The sequence below is a fragment of the Phalacrocorax aristotelis genome, chromosome 8 (genome assembly GCF_949628215.1).
Source record: "Phalacrocorax aristotelis chromosome 8, bGulAri2.1, whole genome shotgun sequence".
Classification (NCBI taxonomy): Eukaryota; Metazoa; Chordata; class Aves; order Suliformes; family Phalacrocoracidae; genus Phalacrocorax; species Phalacrocorax aristotelis.
Window position 1 is genome coordinate 46,203,039 of NC_134283.1, and position 16,517 is coordinate 46,219,555.

Genomic DNA, 16,517 nt, shown 5'->3' on the forward strand with positions numbered 1-16,517 from the left:
ACAAAGATGATCTCCCTCTGCCCGCATTCCCACAGAGCTGGTACCTCCAAGACCCCCAGCCCTCAGCCGGCTCTGGAGTAGGAGCAAGTGCCAGAAGTAACGGAGGTGGGTTGGTCTGGCGACCACACAGACACGCAGCCCACGTGTGGCCTCACAAGCCCCATTTCCAAAGGAAACTGAGACAAAAAGTCACCCTGTTGTGCAACGCTGCATAGAAAGGGAAAAAAAAAAGCAGCCACCAGCACTGGAAATGAATCTGTGCAGTGACAAAAACTGATGATCAAGTACACAGGAGTTTGTAAGAACTCACTAATGTAAGTGATTAATTATATTGCTGAATATGCGTTGCCCAGACAAGGGGTGGCCTACAACCACAGCCAGCTGACCGCTCTCAAATCATATGCTGGAAAAGGAAAAAGAAAAAACAGAGTGCTGAGCTGTATACTGGAAAGTGTATTACTAAATGCCATCAGCTCGCATTTGAAAGGAACTGCTGATTGTGAATAAATCCACCATATGGCTTTACAAAGCTGATAGTGCATTTATTTCCCAAATATAGCAAGATCAGCCTACGACAGCTTGTTTTTCTTTTATAATCCACATTAGAAAATTATTTAGAGTATAGTATCAAACACAGTTTGCTGGGTTGCTGTCACATAGCCCCTGGTGGAATAAAGGCTTTCGCAGTAAGAACAGGGTCTTGCATATAGGAATTACACCTGCACATCTTCGCCACAAGATCAAAACATTTAAGGCATTTCTGAGACTTTTTTTGGTGACTTTGGTTTAGCAAAGCTGCCTGCAGAGAAGAGAAAGGTTAAACCTCAGACTATTGCTTTTGTGAACGTTTTCGTTGTTCAGTCAACACACGTGGACTTGCGGCCCTTCGTGCCCTCTGCCAGCGTGGCAATTTGTGACATTCCTGGGCGGGTTCAGTGGAGGGGGCATACAAAGATCGAGAAGCTGCAGGCTATCGCTGGATATTTACCATCTGATCTGCCAACCAGGACAGCAGCTAAACACGCCTCTAGGTCCGATTAGAGTCACTGAGCTGTGCCTGTGGTTCGTGCCGAACGCAGCCCGCAGTGCTGGGGGAACCGTGCCCTCGCCACGGGCCGCGGGAGAACCGATTCGGCAATCCCACCGACAGACAGGTGGGGAGAATAAATAGAGACAACTTCCCTGGCTTTTCTTACAGGTAGGTCACCCTGATCATACTGACCATCCTGCCTCCTCCAGAAGTGCTTAATATAACTCCACTTCAAGCCAGCCCTAGAATGTGAGATCTGCTCTGAAGCTCAGCTTCCAGCCAGCTGCTCTCCCTCTCTCCCACTCCACAGCGTTTCTAGCTGTGCCACCCTGCCACCTCAATCAGGTCTCTTCAGAGTGGGAGGGGTGACAGAAGGTACCTTTGTGCTGATTTAAGCACTAACTAAATATAGATGACACGGCAACACTGGGAAGCTACAGCTGAACCCATCTGTACTGAGTGACATACAGTCACATAACGGAAATATCTCTAGAGCCTTGGAAATATGCTTTTAATTAATCTCTTTCTTTTGTTGGAGCTCGTCTGACATGCCAAGTCGCAGGAAGCCTTAGCCCTCCGCAGCCTGCAGACCAAGGGTCGTGCTGGGGCTGCTGATCAGCACAGGAGCGGGATGGGGAGCAACTTCCCAACATGAACTGGGGGAGAAGAAAAATCGTTTTCAAAACCCTCTGCTGATAGGACGGCACATCCACAATTAAGTATTTTTGATAAAAACAAAAATCCCTCAGCAACACTTTTTGTTATTAAAGAAGCTGTTTCAGCTGCCCGTGCCCATCCAGGGTGCCGTGGCGCAGAGACTCGAGCCCCCGGCGCAAGGCCCGGTCCCCGGCCCGTCCCAGCGCCGGGGCCCGGCCGGGAAGCGCCACGCAGCCGGGGCGGGACGGGACGCCCCGGCCCACCGCCCCCGCACGGGCAGGGCCTTCGCCAGGTAGCGGGAGGGCGGGAGCCCCGCCGGGCCGCCGCCCCGCGCCCGCACCCTCGCCCGCACCCGGCCCTGTTGCCCGCGGCCGGCGCCCCCGAAGCCGGCTTCCAGCGGCCGGTCCGCGGCCCCCGCCCCGCCCGCGGGTTCGAGGGCACCGGCGGGGGCTGGGCGGCACCGAGCGTGCCCCGCGGGGCGGGCGGCGCGGTGGGGGGGGGCCCTGCCCCGGGGGGTTACCCCGCCCGGCGAGGCCGCCCCGCCGCTCACCGGCACCCCCCCTCCCGGCAGCCGGCGGGACGCGCGGGACGCGGGGCGGGCGGGACGCGGGGCGGCTCCACTTCGCGCCCCCCAGGGGGGGACGGGGAGCGGGGACGGGGACGGGGCCGCTCGCAGCGGCGGGGCCGGCGGAGGGCGCGGCTTCCCCGGCCCTCCCGGGCAGCGCGGGGAGCCGCGGTCTCCCGTGCCCGCAGCGCCCCCAGGCGTGCGCGGCTCCGCCGCTTCCCGGCGGGCGGGCGGGCGGGGGGCGCACTGCCCCGCAACGCTCGCTGCGCCGGCGGCGGCAGGGCCCGGCGGCCCCGCGCACCCCCGCGCACCCCCGGCGGCCCCGCGCCCCACCGCGAGCTGGGCCGTGCCTGCGCAAACCGGAGGCGCCCCGCGGGCGGCGCGGCTCGGCGCGCCTGGCAGAACCGCGACGGGAGGTTTTGCCAGCTTTGTTTCTGCAAAGGACTTGCCCCCGTGCTCCGGTTTGCAGCAGACATCATCACCCTCACCCTAGCAAGTTTTAGAATCATAGAATCTAATCGTAGGAAACGAGGACTTTAAAACACGCCAGCGCTTCAGTGACTGCAGAGGGGACCTGCGTGCTCCCCTAGAACCCTCCTCAGCACGCAGACACCAGGAGGGCGATGCGGTGCTGCCCTCACCAGCACCCGGGCAGCTTGTTTCTTCCCAGCTTCTCCAGTCCTGAGCCCTGCGGTTACCCGGTATCATAACCTGAACAGAACCAGCGCCGCTCAGAGACGAAAGGTTTAGATGAGAGAGGGAATATCGACTCCAGGGCAGGGGGAGGAATAGTTTGTCTCCAGCAAACAAGTAATATCTCTTTTTCTCTTCCTCCTTTTTTATTTTTAAAGAGAAAATACACAGCTTCCAAGCCTATAAACAAAGCTTCAGAAGAAAGCGTATGCAACACCCTTAATGAGCTGTTTAACTAAACGGCATGCAACTCTAACCACCACCTCGCCTGGCACTGCTAATCTAGATCCACCATTTGAATTGCATTTTAATTAAAACTTTAAAAACTCTGAACTCAGCAGAATCATCTCCTGTTCAACGTCTGCTCCCACTCACTATAATGGACTCCGTGGTCAGGGATTTTCCCATTCTTGGCCTTCCGGCATGGAGAGGGGGTTGCTAAAAAGCAAAACTTAAAAGGGCAGCGTGGTCCCAGTTCACTCCACCCAAGATGTGTGGCCCCAGGAGCCAGCCCACACAGCACCCTTATTCCACGTCAATCATCACTGAAGTCTGATCTAAGACAATCCCAGGGTCTCAACACGAGTCCCCTGGGACTGCCCGCAGCCGATCCAAAGGGAACCAACGGCAAAACCTGAACGATCTCCTCAACTGTGTTTATTCAGATAGCTCAGAAGGGTCCCAGAAGGGTATGAAGATTAATTCCTTTCAACTAGCAGCTCAATGTCACGCCCAGGAGAATTTAAAACCAAATTCAATCCCACTCTCTACCCAACAGCGCTGAGAGAATACAAATGAGGTCATGTTTTAGCCTGGGAAATTAGTGCAAATACATATACTTTTGTAATGATAAAAGCTGATCTCCAACTCAGGCCTCGTCTGAGCCTAGGAGCTGCTAGGCAGTTTGTTTTTTTTTTTAATTAAAAAAAAAGAAAAACAACAAACCTACCTCAGCATAGTCGTATAATTTATGGCTGTAAACTTAGAGTACTCTAAGATCATGTGAGGGATCATGGCCTCAATATATAAACGTTTGTACTATCAGAGCTTATTTGCAGATACAAAGCACTTCTATGTTGCATTAAGAGGTTTAGAAATGCCACTGGCTAGAATAAAAAAAAATCCACCCCTGACTGACGAGAGCATCGTGCACAGCTTAGACCTCTGTCCTCGTTTACCCTGGCTTTCAGCAGGGCCTGCCGTCAGCTCCCAGCTCAGCGCCCAGCACAGCCGCCGCTCTTGCCAGGGAGCGGCAAACCTGCTGCCCGAGCCGAGGCAGCCAGCACAGAGCTCAGCGTGTCCAAGGGGCGCGGGCAGAGGATCCCTCCCAGTCAAGGTGTAGTTATATCTGCAGGAAATCAAGAGAGGTGTTTAGACAGAAGACCTGGCAAGGATTTGTGGGGTCCTGGAAGAATCCTGACTGCAGCAGAGCTGAGGCGAGAGCAAGGAAGGACCGGCTGCGGGGCAGCTGAGGAAGGTGATGCGGTGCGGCTGGGGGCTGCTGGCGTGGCTGGAAGAGGCTCCCTGCTGCCGTCCCACTGACCAGCGTTGCTCCAGCAGCCAGCTGCCATCCCAGTCAGCTCCAGCTGGCCATGGCCAAAGCAGCCTCCCCGCCTCACAGGCCTTGTCGGGGCTCTTCCAGATCTGAGACCACAAAAGGCAGTTTTTAGTTTCCTCCAGTGTCTGTTTTTTGTCACAGTCTCCTGGGCCCACAACACCACGTGCCTTGGACAGTGGGATAGGAACCATTTAGAAATGCAAAACATGAGATCAGCCCTGAGAGCTCACCTCCTGTGGCAGAGGTTGACTCTGCACCGGTAACACTTCACATGGGATACTCCGAGTGCAGGCAGAGGCTGAGGAATAATGGCAGCAGCCCCTGGTTTTCCAAGTGCCTGGCCGCTGAGTGCTAGAAAGCCAGAGCGTGACCCCCCATCCCTGGGCTGCGAGGTGCCACGCTCCTTCTCCTGGCCACCTCCCGACCTCCTCCTCCCACCGCAGCCTCTGGTCAGGCATCCGTCCCCTGCAGCCTGGGCCAGGGGGTCCCCTCATGCCTGGGCAACCGCGCTGCTTTAGGTGACACAGTGAAAAGGCTCGGGGAGAGTTCTCTGCTTCTTCCCTCTCTGCCATGGGGAAAGAGCTGTGGCTCCCCAGAGCCCGAGTCATCCCTCCTGGGGACACCAAGAGCAGAGCGTGTGATCAAATAACGAAGCACAGAGGAATCATCCAGAGTGAGTTTTCCCTCTCGTCTTTGCCCCTTAAAAGACAAAATTTAAGAGAAAGACTTCAAGCTAAGTTATTAACAAAACAATAAAATCTTTCAAAGTGGCTTGTACACTTTTTGCCCACTGAAAGTGGTCTGAGAGCATCACCATTCAGAGAAAAACCATGGATCTTACAGTATTCTGTGGCAAAAAGTTATCCTGAAAGGGTGTAATTGCAAGAAGAAAGCTCTGTATCTATGACAGCTGAAACAGCCTTCTTCCTCTTTTATACATTCCTGAAGCTAGTAGAGAGCAAAATAAAACCCTGTAAGTATATATATGAATAATGAAAACATTTTTTTTTCCTAAAAGGCTTTGAAATGGACAGCATAAGGAAAAATGCAAAGGAAATGCAATCAGCGCAGCCAAGGAAAGAGGTTTCCAGCTCCTGAGTTCCCACAACAAAAACGCAGGTGCACCAATCATCCCTAAAGGAGATGCACCGCCGATATGCCTCAATACCAGCAACTGAGCCTGGCAGCTGTGGAGCTGGGCATCCTGCCATTTTGTGAGCAGCACGCCTGCTATCGGAGCTCCCCCACCATACCCACTCAGGACAAAGTTTGTAATTTCTCATATTAAAGAAGTCCAGAGATGTGCCTGCGTCTCCCCCTCCTCTGCGACTGCAGCACATCTCCCACCTCACGCCTAGCACCGTGGGAGGAGCTGGACAGTGCTGTGGGATTTACCTCCTCCAAGTAAATAGGAATTCATGAAGAAAAATTGATATAGCAGAAACAAGGCCCTAAGCTCACTGGGAGGAGAAATAGTTTTCAAACACATTGCTTCATTTTGACATTATGCCTAGTATTTTGGATAGGGAATTTGCCTCTTTTACCCCAGCAACAATCCTTTTCTTCATGGCCGCACAAAATTAACCTCATTTACTCTTATGGAAGGAACAGGCCGGGCAGTTGGATTCCTGCACATGGTGCAAGTTCTGATAAATATAGGAACTGAGATTAGAGCAACTCCGATGTTCTTCACTAACAAGCAAGGGTTGATATGGCATTCAGACTGAGAAACTAAAGAAGAGCTAAATCAGGAAATGCAATTATTGTAGAAAGCTTAATCTTAACTCAGAGTTCTCCTCCATCAGCCTTAAACTAATGGCCTCTCTTCATGTAATTACAGACTATTAGTTACACCAAACCATATTTGCATACTTACATGATCTTACTGTACCTCTAATGCACATACCATTCTGTAGTATAAATGCTGCTTCAAATTTAATTTATGTGGGTTTTACTCCAGGGTAATTCAGGGCCTCGGCGAAGCTCCCAGCTGCTGGTGCCTGATCAACTCAGGTGGAAGCCATAGGAATGACCCACTTGTGGTCAACACAGCGGGGACAAACCTGACCGCCGATGGTAAGCGTAAGGTCATCATAATAACAAAGTTAAAGACTTCAAAAGAGAATAAACAGAAAATTCGCTATTTTAGGTTCACTCCAGGCAAGGATTTTGGGGTCCTGCCATCCTGAGAGCTCTCCAGCATCCAGGCCGTGGTTTGCTCTGCAAAGCGTCGTGCAGAGGCCGAGCGCAGCCAGAGGAGTGAGTTAGCCACCGGCCAGCTGGTGCCTGCGGCTGCTCCGTGCCGCTGACAGTTTAACGTCAGGAGCTTTAAGACACACTTGAAACAGTTCCCAAGTAGACTTTCCTTCACTTTGTTAATTGGCCTATTCCACTGATTTAAATACGATAAGAGGTACAACATGAACATACTTTCTGTGGTGACCCATAGAGGAATCTGCTGTCTGGAGCGTGTGAGGAAATAATTATTTTTATATTTTATATGCATCACTCAAAAATGTTCCAAAGGCCAAAAGCGTAGCCTACAGGTGCCCCTAAGGTAAAGTGCCTCTGGCTGAGCTTTCATGTTAAAGACCCCTAAAAAACTAACCCTCTAGCTTAACGGTACCTTTGAGCTAAGCTTTAAAATTGGCTCAAACGTAAGTGATTAAACATCCCGGCCTTTGTATCACCTCTGCTGGAACCTCCAAAAATGCTAGTGCAAAGCCTGGGCACAAGCTGAGAAATATGGAAAAACAGAAAACTGTAAAAGGCTTCAGCGAAACCAAAAAGATAGTTACCTTGAGTCTACTTAAACACAGGAATTGCTCCACTCTTTGGTTGCCTTTCTGGGCCAGGGAACTACTCAAATACTCAGGGAATTACTGTAACTTCAAATCCTTTACTTTAAAGGAAAGCCACATTTTGGTCTTTCAAGGACCCTGAATCTTATGAGTATCAAGCTATTCAGGAAATAATCAGCCTGCTTAAAGACAGGTTTCATTATTTAATGTATTTTTTCGCTAAAGCAATATTTAATTTTGAGCTAAAAGTCAGTTTCACTAACAGCACTGATTGCCTGATGGTGCTTGTTGCTTACCTTGCCACTGAGAAATCTATATATCAAGCACTGGACAGTCTAAACGGTTAGTATCAATAAACTAAAGGTGGAGATATTCCTAAAGCAATAGATTAACTTCCCTAGAGTAATCACATTAAATGAACCAAGTGAGTTCCAAGCCTCATATACCAAAGCAGACGCCGTCTGACCTTTTCCAGCTTAGCCTTTGTCAAAATGCTGATACTGAATAGAAAGCACAGGGTCCACGTCTGTAAAACGTATTTGCGCAGGTACAAACTTGGATGGGAGCAGAGCCCACGCACACCCGAGTACACGGAGGTTTACAAGGACACGTGAGGACTTGCCACGTCTTCCAGTCCAGTCCGGCAGCCTCGAGCAGCATCACAGTGCCAACATAATCAGCAACAGGCTCCTAACGGGCAGCTGTGCTTTTTCGCATGACTCCCACTGCCTACAGGGGTGATGAAGCCAAATCTGAGATGCCCCGGGGTCACGGAAACACAAGAGCTACTTAACAGAAGACAGAGGAGCTGCTGTGACTTGTCAAGCAGCAGAGATCAGCATTAGTCCTGCCCTCCCTTGCTCTCTGCACGCACAGTCCGTTATTTGGAAGCACGCGTCATTTCTGAAGATCAATGTAGATACACTTTCTGTTTAAACTCCCTGCCCGACAGACCCAAACTGCTGGCGGGAGGAGAGCTTGCTGCTGCTAACCAAGCTCCCCGCGGATTCACAGCTGGTGCAGCCGCAGCAGCGGCCCCGCGCTGGGACCAGGCTGAGGTCGTCCTGGCGTCCCTCGGGATAACTCTGGCAGGCTCTGCCCTCTCTTGGGGTAGGACAGGGACTGGGGACAAGGGCTTTCTGTACACAGCGGCAGGGTGGAGCGGGGCTGCACCACGGGCTGGTGCTCACCCCCGCCGCGGACAGTCACTGCCCTGTGCCTCTGCTGCAGCTGCAGCTCAGGCAGAGCCCCCCGGGCACGGGTGCCAGCCATTCTTCAGAGGCCTTGAAAGAAACATTGATTTTCAAACACGTAATATTTACCCCATTGATTTTTTAAAATCTGTTGATTAAAATGCCTTTTCATTTCCCTTCCTTATCTCAGCAATACGGCTGCTCCACGGTCGGCGCAGCACCCCAGGGTGGCTCTGCGGAAGGACAAACAGCTGTACGCCCAGGCTAGGTGGGAGGCTGAAGCAGGGAAGGTGTGAGCAGCGTTACCAGGGCAGGGGCTGCTGGTGAGCATGCTGATGGCAACAGCATGCAGGGCGCCCATGGACGCCCTTCGAAGGGTCCCAGCGCGCTGGCTCGGCGCTCGGGCTGCACAGCTCCCGCCTGCCTGCCCTTTCGGGAGCCCCGAGCGTGTCCCTGCAAGCCCAGCCTGCGTGGGCACCACCAGGCTCGGCTCCGCTCCCATGGGGAAGCCTGGACCAGCTCCACCGGCTGCCTGCAATGGCAGCAGATGTGCGTGCCCACAGAGCCGACCCAGCCACATCAGAGAGAATTCCTTGTCCGGAGCATGCTTGTTAATTAATCTTACCCTACATGTTAACACTAAAAGGCGTACTGAGGATTATCCCCAGAGGAAAAGAAAGTAGGGAAGACGGCAACAGCTTGGCTTTAAAATAAAGTTTTCAGGAGGGCGGAGGTGAGGAAGGCTGACAGCTTAACCCTTAACAAACCATTTTTCACAGCCCGGGGTGTTACCTGGGACAGCCATGACTGACTATCCTCAGCAATACAGAAACTCGCAGCTTCAGCCAGAATTCCTCTACTGTGTGAATAAAACTCATCGCAGTGGAGCACACAGCTGCACTAAAGAGCACAAACTGAATTTGAGTTAACAGCACCGTTGGCCATACAGACAACAGATCAGCAGGCTGCCATACAGCAAATACACAAAACACATTCTCTGCTACGGATGGATGATCTTAGTTACAGTACCAGTTCCCTTCTTGGCTGTCCCACATTAGGGGAAAATAAAAGGGCCCAACAAGAGTAATAAGAAGTTCAGAAAGTTTCATTTGTAGGGACAGGCTCACTAGATACAGTATCAGGACAAAGCCAATGCTGAGCAATTCTTCTGCCGACTACATAGTGGAGACTGAGAATCATTGTACCTTGCACATAGTTTTCTTAACGACAAATTAACACTAACCATGAAGACAGCTCAGCACTAGAACTGATTACCAGCAAAGACAGCAATTTGGCATCCTTTGAGGACTGAGACGTGTTTGACAAGAACCTCTTAAGTATCTGCTTTATTAGAGCCTGCTGCAAACAGGAAGGTGATCTGAGAGACCTCCCTAGCTCTTACCAGCCCTCCAGCCACTCAGCACTTCTCTGACTGTATGTTTCCATGCTAACTGAAATAATTATCACTTTAAATCACTTTAAAAATATCACTTAAATCTTGAGAGAAGCAATATGGCATGATGGTTTTCTCCTATACATCTCCTTCCGTTCAAAAATCTCAAGTTGATATATCTCAAGTCTAATTTATTGCTAAATTAGAAGAGCCTAGAGACCAGCTGGATGGGCCTAAGATTCCAGACCAAATCTGGCACGGATGAAGATCTTTTATCCCTGCAGTATGTCAATATTACCAATAAGTACAGTTGACCCTGCTAGATGACTCCCGAGGGACTTTTCAATACTATTTTTTTGATTCCTTCCAAAATGCCGCTAAGAAATCTACCCGTTTTCTTCCAGCCTTGACCCCATACTGTGGTTTCGGAGGAACATGTGAAACCGCAGACTGCTGCGCCAGCCGTCCCACTGAGCACAGACCGGAATCGGTGAAACATCAACAGTGCCACCTCCCAGGAAAGCCAGCGCTCCCAGCAGGGGCGCCAGGTGCACAGCACGGAGGGCAGCGAGTGCAGCACGACGGCAACGTCATGAAGACAGCTGAGATGTTCACTAATGAGACTCAGAGCCACATCATGGCCTGTGGTAACTGCACAGCCAGCCCGTTGTTTTTCATTTCTGCAGCTGTGGTTCAAGACCTTCCCGTGCTCCCCCCCACCTTGTTGTTCTCCAACATGAGTCACATTTGAGCAGTATTGCTCCTTTCACATCTGCATCTCACAGCAGCCAGGATGAAGCATGGCAGGGTTTCAAAGCCCTTTGTTACCAGCAGCAGCTCCTCCCTGTTCGTATCCACTCACAAACCTGCTGTACCCGTTGCGCACTCTCTCGGCTTTGGGTACGTTGGACATCGGAAGTTTTCTTTCTGGGTTTTCTATTTCCCAAGCAAACAGAAATCTATCCACAGTACGGTGTGAAGCTGGTCTTTCTCCCATGAGCATCACAATTCCACACTGATGATTACAAACCTTGTGCCTGGCCTACCGCTGCTCGTGACGCGCTACTGCCGCAACTCTGTATAAGCTATGGATTTAGGCACTCTAAATTATGTGCATGAATAACGAATGTGCAGGAATGAGCTGTAGAGTAACACTAAGCTCCTGGTGGACTCTCCAAAGCAAGAAATATGGAGATTTGCTGGTGCAGAACAGTGAGTTCATTGCTTATATCAGAACTGCTTGAGCCTACTCACAGCAACGACTGAACTCCAAACCTGTGTCCTAACGTGACTCACGCTCAGTGGACGCTTTCCTTCGGTCCTTCACAGAAGTATGGGGGAAGTAAAAAAGAAGGGCTAAAGTTTCTTATTACATTGTTACAGCAATTAGAGTTAATAAAATAGTACAAAGCCTAAAGCTTATATTTGTTTTGAGCCTAGCTTGAAAGTAGCAGTGCTTCTTTGACATATACCTCCTAAATGTGTTTTCATTGTATTGTCCAGATTTTTAGCATTGCAGTATCGAATGTGCACCATTATTTCTCTGTTCCAATCAAAAAAAAAAATTGTATCTAGACCTGAGCGGTAAAATCAGCTGTTGGATAAAGTATTGAATATTAAACAAAGATTAATATTTAAATAGTCCCTATCAATTGCGATGTCCGTGAGTGAACTGAAAGCAGATGCATTCGTATTGTTCACGGGTTTGTATCTGCACCAAACTAACATACTATTGCACAGAGATCCCGCAACTGCAGCAATGAATGGCTACACCTTTCAACGTGAAATACGAAGTGATTAAAGGCCATCAGCCTAACTCAGTGTCAACCAAATTCACAAAAACTTGGAACTTACTGAAAATGTATTTAAGTTGTTGGCCTGTCAAAATAATAATGCAGTTAAAGATCTCCTAAGCACAATAATGGATTTTAAGGACAGGAAATAACTATTACATGTCTAAACATCTATGAAAGTATCCGAAAGAATTAGTACCTCTGCAGAACAGCCATTTCAAACCCTGCTCAGAAAAGTACCCAAAAGTACATTTCTGTTTAAATTCTGGAAGAAAAACATATACATGACTTTGGTGATTGTGTAACCTCACAGAACTTACTTCCCATCTTTGTGCTTGCTTCCTCATCTGCAGGAAAGGATATTGTTTTCTTAATTCAAAGGCTTTTTTTCTGAAGGCTACTTAGCTGAGGATTTCAATGATGTTTGATATCCTTGAGTTGAACATGTTGCAGAAATGAAAAAAAAAAAGCCTGCATTTAAGAAGACAGGCCATTATTTTGATCGGTATATTTGTATTGGTTCTGCAGTGTTTTATTTTGCAAACTTATATCCCAAGCCTGCCAGCTGTTGCAGCCTATCCACAGTTCTCAGCAAACCTGATACTAACACGTACATGCTTCTGTTAAGGCACCAGCCCCTCTGTCATTTAACCCTTTTTCAGCAAATAATAAATGATAGAAAAGCCCACGGTGCACGTTCCACATCAGAAGATGCATTTGGATCAATTTTCAGTGCACACACCACCGCGAGAACAAGGCAGACCGAAATACCTGTTTTGCATCTTAAGTAATAGATCAAGAAATGCTTTTCTACAAGAATATTCCTTATTCAAATACAGTTCAGGAGTAGCGATAGGATAGTCCAAAGGACAGTATTGTGGGCCCAAACTCTGTCAAACTGCTATTATTCAGCCAAACCACAGACATAACTTGGAGGTCAATGGGACACGCGTGCGTTCCTAGTGCTGCTGAGCAGGACTGAAGTCAAACATGAGACACTAACCCCACACCTGAATGCACCACCGAGCTGTGCTTTTAAGGCCCTCAGAGACAATATTTTCAAAAGCTCTCAAAACACATGTGCTGTACTACGCTGCATCCTAAGCCACACGCTTTGGTACGAGGAGGACTGGCGTGTCTGGAGGACAAGGAGCATCAGGAGCGCGCTGGCTACAACAGGCCACAGAAGAGAAGCCAGCACGTCGCCTGCTCAGCCCCACCACGTCCCCTGCCTAAGGCACTTTGCTTGCACCAGCTTTCTCCAGATGTACCCTCTCCTTCCCGCTCATTACCCTAATCCCGCACCTCCGCGGTAACGATAACGACGCTGGATCATTTCCATGGACGCTGCCAGGCAAGGACTGCAACCTCACAGCAAAGCACAGCCGAACAACAAACTGGTCTGTGAGGAAATAAATGAGAGCTCAGCTGCAGCTTTCTAAGAGCATTTCATAGGCAGTGCCAGAAGGGGATAAGCAAGTGTACTTGAATTTCAGGTTTATTACAGCTTGGTGTACAGTCTTTGTTCTGTGTTCCAGGCTCTTTGCTGACCTAGATCTCTCGTTTACAACTCTGGGAATTTAGGATGAATGAAGAAGAGAATTCTTACAGTGAGGTAACGGAGAATACATCGGGATTTCAGGCCTCAGTCTGGACGGAGTTAGGATCAGAAGGGTCTTTGAAGGAACACCTTCGCCAGGAAGGGGTGAGGACATAGGGTGGTGCAGGGGCACGAAGGAGTTTCTCCTCGGGTTAGGAGGGACACCTCTGCCAGCCTGGGGAAGGAGAGGAGCCTTTTCTCTTTGACAGGCTCAGCCATCCTGTGCCTTCTCTCTGTCTGCAGAGTAAAGCCTGGCTGAAAGACTGACCAGGGCAGCATCTGACTGAATCTGGTCCCTGAGGCATCGTGGCTACACCCTGTGAATAGTTCTGTCCGCTTGTGAGCCTGCACTCCACCAAGAGAGAACCAGAGACGCCAAACCACAACTTCATCACCTCAGAAGATGGAGGTACAAGCGCTAGATCCTGCTCCTGCTGCACATCATATATGGAGGGTTCTTGTATACTACATTGGCCGCCTTAGCCACTCCGAGAGGACTGAGGCAGGAGTCGGGCTCTTGCCTGGGTTCTCATGGTTCTGCTGGTGATTTACCCTGTAACACAGTTATTTAAACTCTCCAGACCTCAGTTTCACCCCAAGTTAATTATATGCATCTGATAATTGGTCTGAGAAACAGTTCTATACAAGTTTCCTTCTTTATATATGGTTTGCAATGGAGAACAATACATAGCACCCTGGTGTGGCATTCTTTTTTTAAATTTTTTTTCTCTCATTAGTCCTTATATGACCTTCCCTAAAGCAGCAAGGTTTGCTTCTCCACTGAATTACTTATTCCAGTAGAACAATCCAAAGTTACTTACTCAGAATATCTTAAGGAGCTGTGCCTTTGGACAAAGTCAACATGAAAACAAATCTTCAGAGACATTTTCAAAGAAAGAACTCTAGAGTTGGTCTGAGTTATCTATTGGGATAATTTTATCTGCTTAGAACTGCAGAGAAAATTTTTAAAATTAAGTAGATGTAATAATTTAGCCTGGGGTGTCATCACCTACTGCCCAGTCCTTCCTGCTTGACCCTTCCACCCGCATCCTCAGCCTTACGACATTCTTGGTCAAGGCATCAGGAGCCATGGCAAGGCACTCCCCACAGCGTTTCTTTTTCACTAGATACAGAGCGGGCAGAGTCTGCAGCCCGTCATCTCAAAACCAGCCGTAAGCATACATCCCTGCAGAGTTTGTCTGGATTTTCCTGTTGGCTCACGGATAAGGCTGGTTATTCAGTCTATGCACACAGACTCAAATTAGATGAATGAGTCCGTAGAAAGCTGGGTGACAGGAAGGGTGTTTTTCCTCATTAACTCACCCTGGTTAGGGTGCACGAGGGAAATCGCTGTGGTTCCACACAGGGGAGTAGCAGCAGTGTGAAACTGATCCCGCGGAGCTGTCCGGGCAACTGCAGATGGTTCACAAAACTCCCCGATAGTTCACACACAGCAGAGGCGCACGCAGTCCTATCTATCACACGGGGCCATAAATCAGCATGAACAAGCACTCTGTATGGGAGAAGTCCCACTGAAGTCTCAGTGAACACCGACCTGATACTTTGCATTCCTACCCAGAAAATACAAAGTTCAAACAGTGCTGAGAGCATTTCGTTTACCCCAAATAGCTGCAGAGCTGTTCTGCCGAGACCTGAACACAGGCTTCACTGAATGAGGGGAAGGGCACTGGTAACCAAAGGCAGGCAGTGCTAGATACGGTTTTTCATTTTATTGGGAACATACAGATGAATTAAAGGCCACACTTAGAAACTCCATAAACCTGAAAAACGCGCAGCACCGTAACTAGAAAGTCCTCCTTAAGCCGGTCCTGCTGCTTGCTTACTTGCCCGATTAGCGCAGCGTTAACAGCCAAGCACCAGCGACAGCAGTGAACGGTCGCTCTCCGGACACGCCGAGCCCTTCCTGCGCCTTCCCCCGGGATGCCCGAGGGGAGCGGCGGCCCCGTCCCACCCGCGGCCCCCCATCCCACCCGCGGCCCTACCTTCCGCGTGGCAGCTGGCGGCGAGGACGGCGCTCGGCGCCCTGAAGATGTAAGGCAGATAGCGCGAGAAGCATTTCATCTTCCAAACCCGTAATTAAAAAAAAAAAAAGGGGGGGGGGGGATAAAACCATACAAAGCTAAAAAAAACCCCAAACCACTAAAAAATAAAGAAGAAAATAACGCAACCCCTCCTCAATCCATGACGATTTGGCGGTGCCCAGGCAGCCTACGCGGCAGAGGCGGCGGGCGCTCGCTGCTGGGGCTGGCTGGCGGGGAGAGCCGGCCGGGCGGCCCCGGAGCTGCTGGCCCCGGAGCTGCCGGCCCCCATGCTCCCGGCCCCGCGGAGCGCTCCAGCCCGGCAGCTCCGCCGCCGCCTCGGCTGACGCGCGGCCGGGATCGCTGACTAAGCTCGTCCTGCCCGCGAACACACCCCCGCAGCACCGCGCCCCGCCGCCCGTCCTCGCAGGCTCGGCTCGGCCCCGCCGCCCGGCCCGGCACGGCTCGGCTCGGCCCGGCACGGCTCGGCTCGGCTCGGCAGGGCTCGGCTCGGCTCGGCCCGGCCCGGCTCGGCTCGGCTCGGTACGGCACGGCACGGCACGGCCCGGCTCGGCTCGGCTCGGCTCGGCTCGGCTCGGCTCGGCTCGGCTCGGCTCGGCTCGGCACGGCTCGGCTCGGCACGGCACGGCCCCGGCACGGCCCGGCACGGCCCAACCCAGGCACGGCTCGGCACGGCTCCGGCACGGCACGGACCGCACCATCCCGGGCACGGCTCGGCACGGCCCCGGCACGGCATGGACCGCGCCAGCCCCGGCAGGGCTCGGCACCGCCCCGGCACGGCACGGACCGCACCAGCCCGCGCACGGCTTGGCACGGCCCCGGCACGGCCCCGGCACGGCCCCGGCACGGCCCCGGCACGGCAGGCAGCCCCGCGTCCGGGGGCGCCGGGAGAGCTGCCGGGAGGAACGGGCGGGCCCCGCTCCGCCGCAGCCGCGGTGCGTGGCAGCGCTCGCTCTCCCCGCGGCGCTGGCGGCGGGCCCGCTCTCTGCGGGAAGCGGCCGGTGCCCGGCGGCAGGGATGCGGCGCCCGGTTGGAAGAGGCAGGGCTTGATGTCCGGAGCCGTGCCGCTCCCGCAGCGCGACGGCCGGGCGAGGCCCGGCGGCCCTGCTGGGCGGCGGGGGCTGGCGAGCCGGTCGTGCTGGGGGTCCGAGCAGCCCCGCTCCCCGCCCGCGGG

At 51.8% G+C, this 16,517-nt stretch overlaps 1 protein-coding gene across 1 annotated transcript in view; it reads right to left on the minus strand.

Moving 5' to 3' along the window:
- PPP2R2B (protein phosphatase 2 regulatory subunit Bbeta) overlaps window positions 1–15,663 on the minus strand; it is a 108,203-nt gene extending 92,540 nt beyond the window's left edge. Inside the window, exon 1 of the mRNA XM_075103045.1 lies at window positions 15,287–15,663. Within this exon, the coding sequence (XP_074959146.1) occupies window positions 15,287–15,365 (79 nt within the window). The 5' untranslated portion in view covers window positions 15,366–15,663. The remainder of the gene's footprint in view (window positions 1–15,286) is intronic.
- Between the last annotated feature and the right edge of the window lie 854 nt (window positions 15,664–16,517).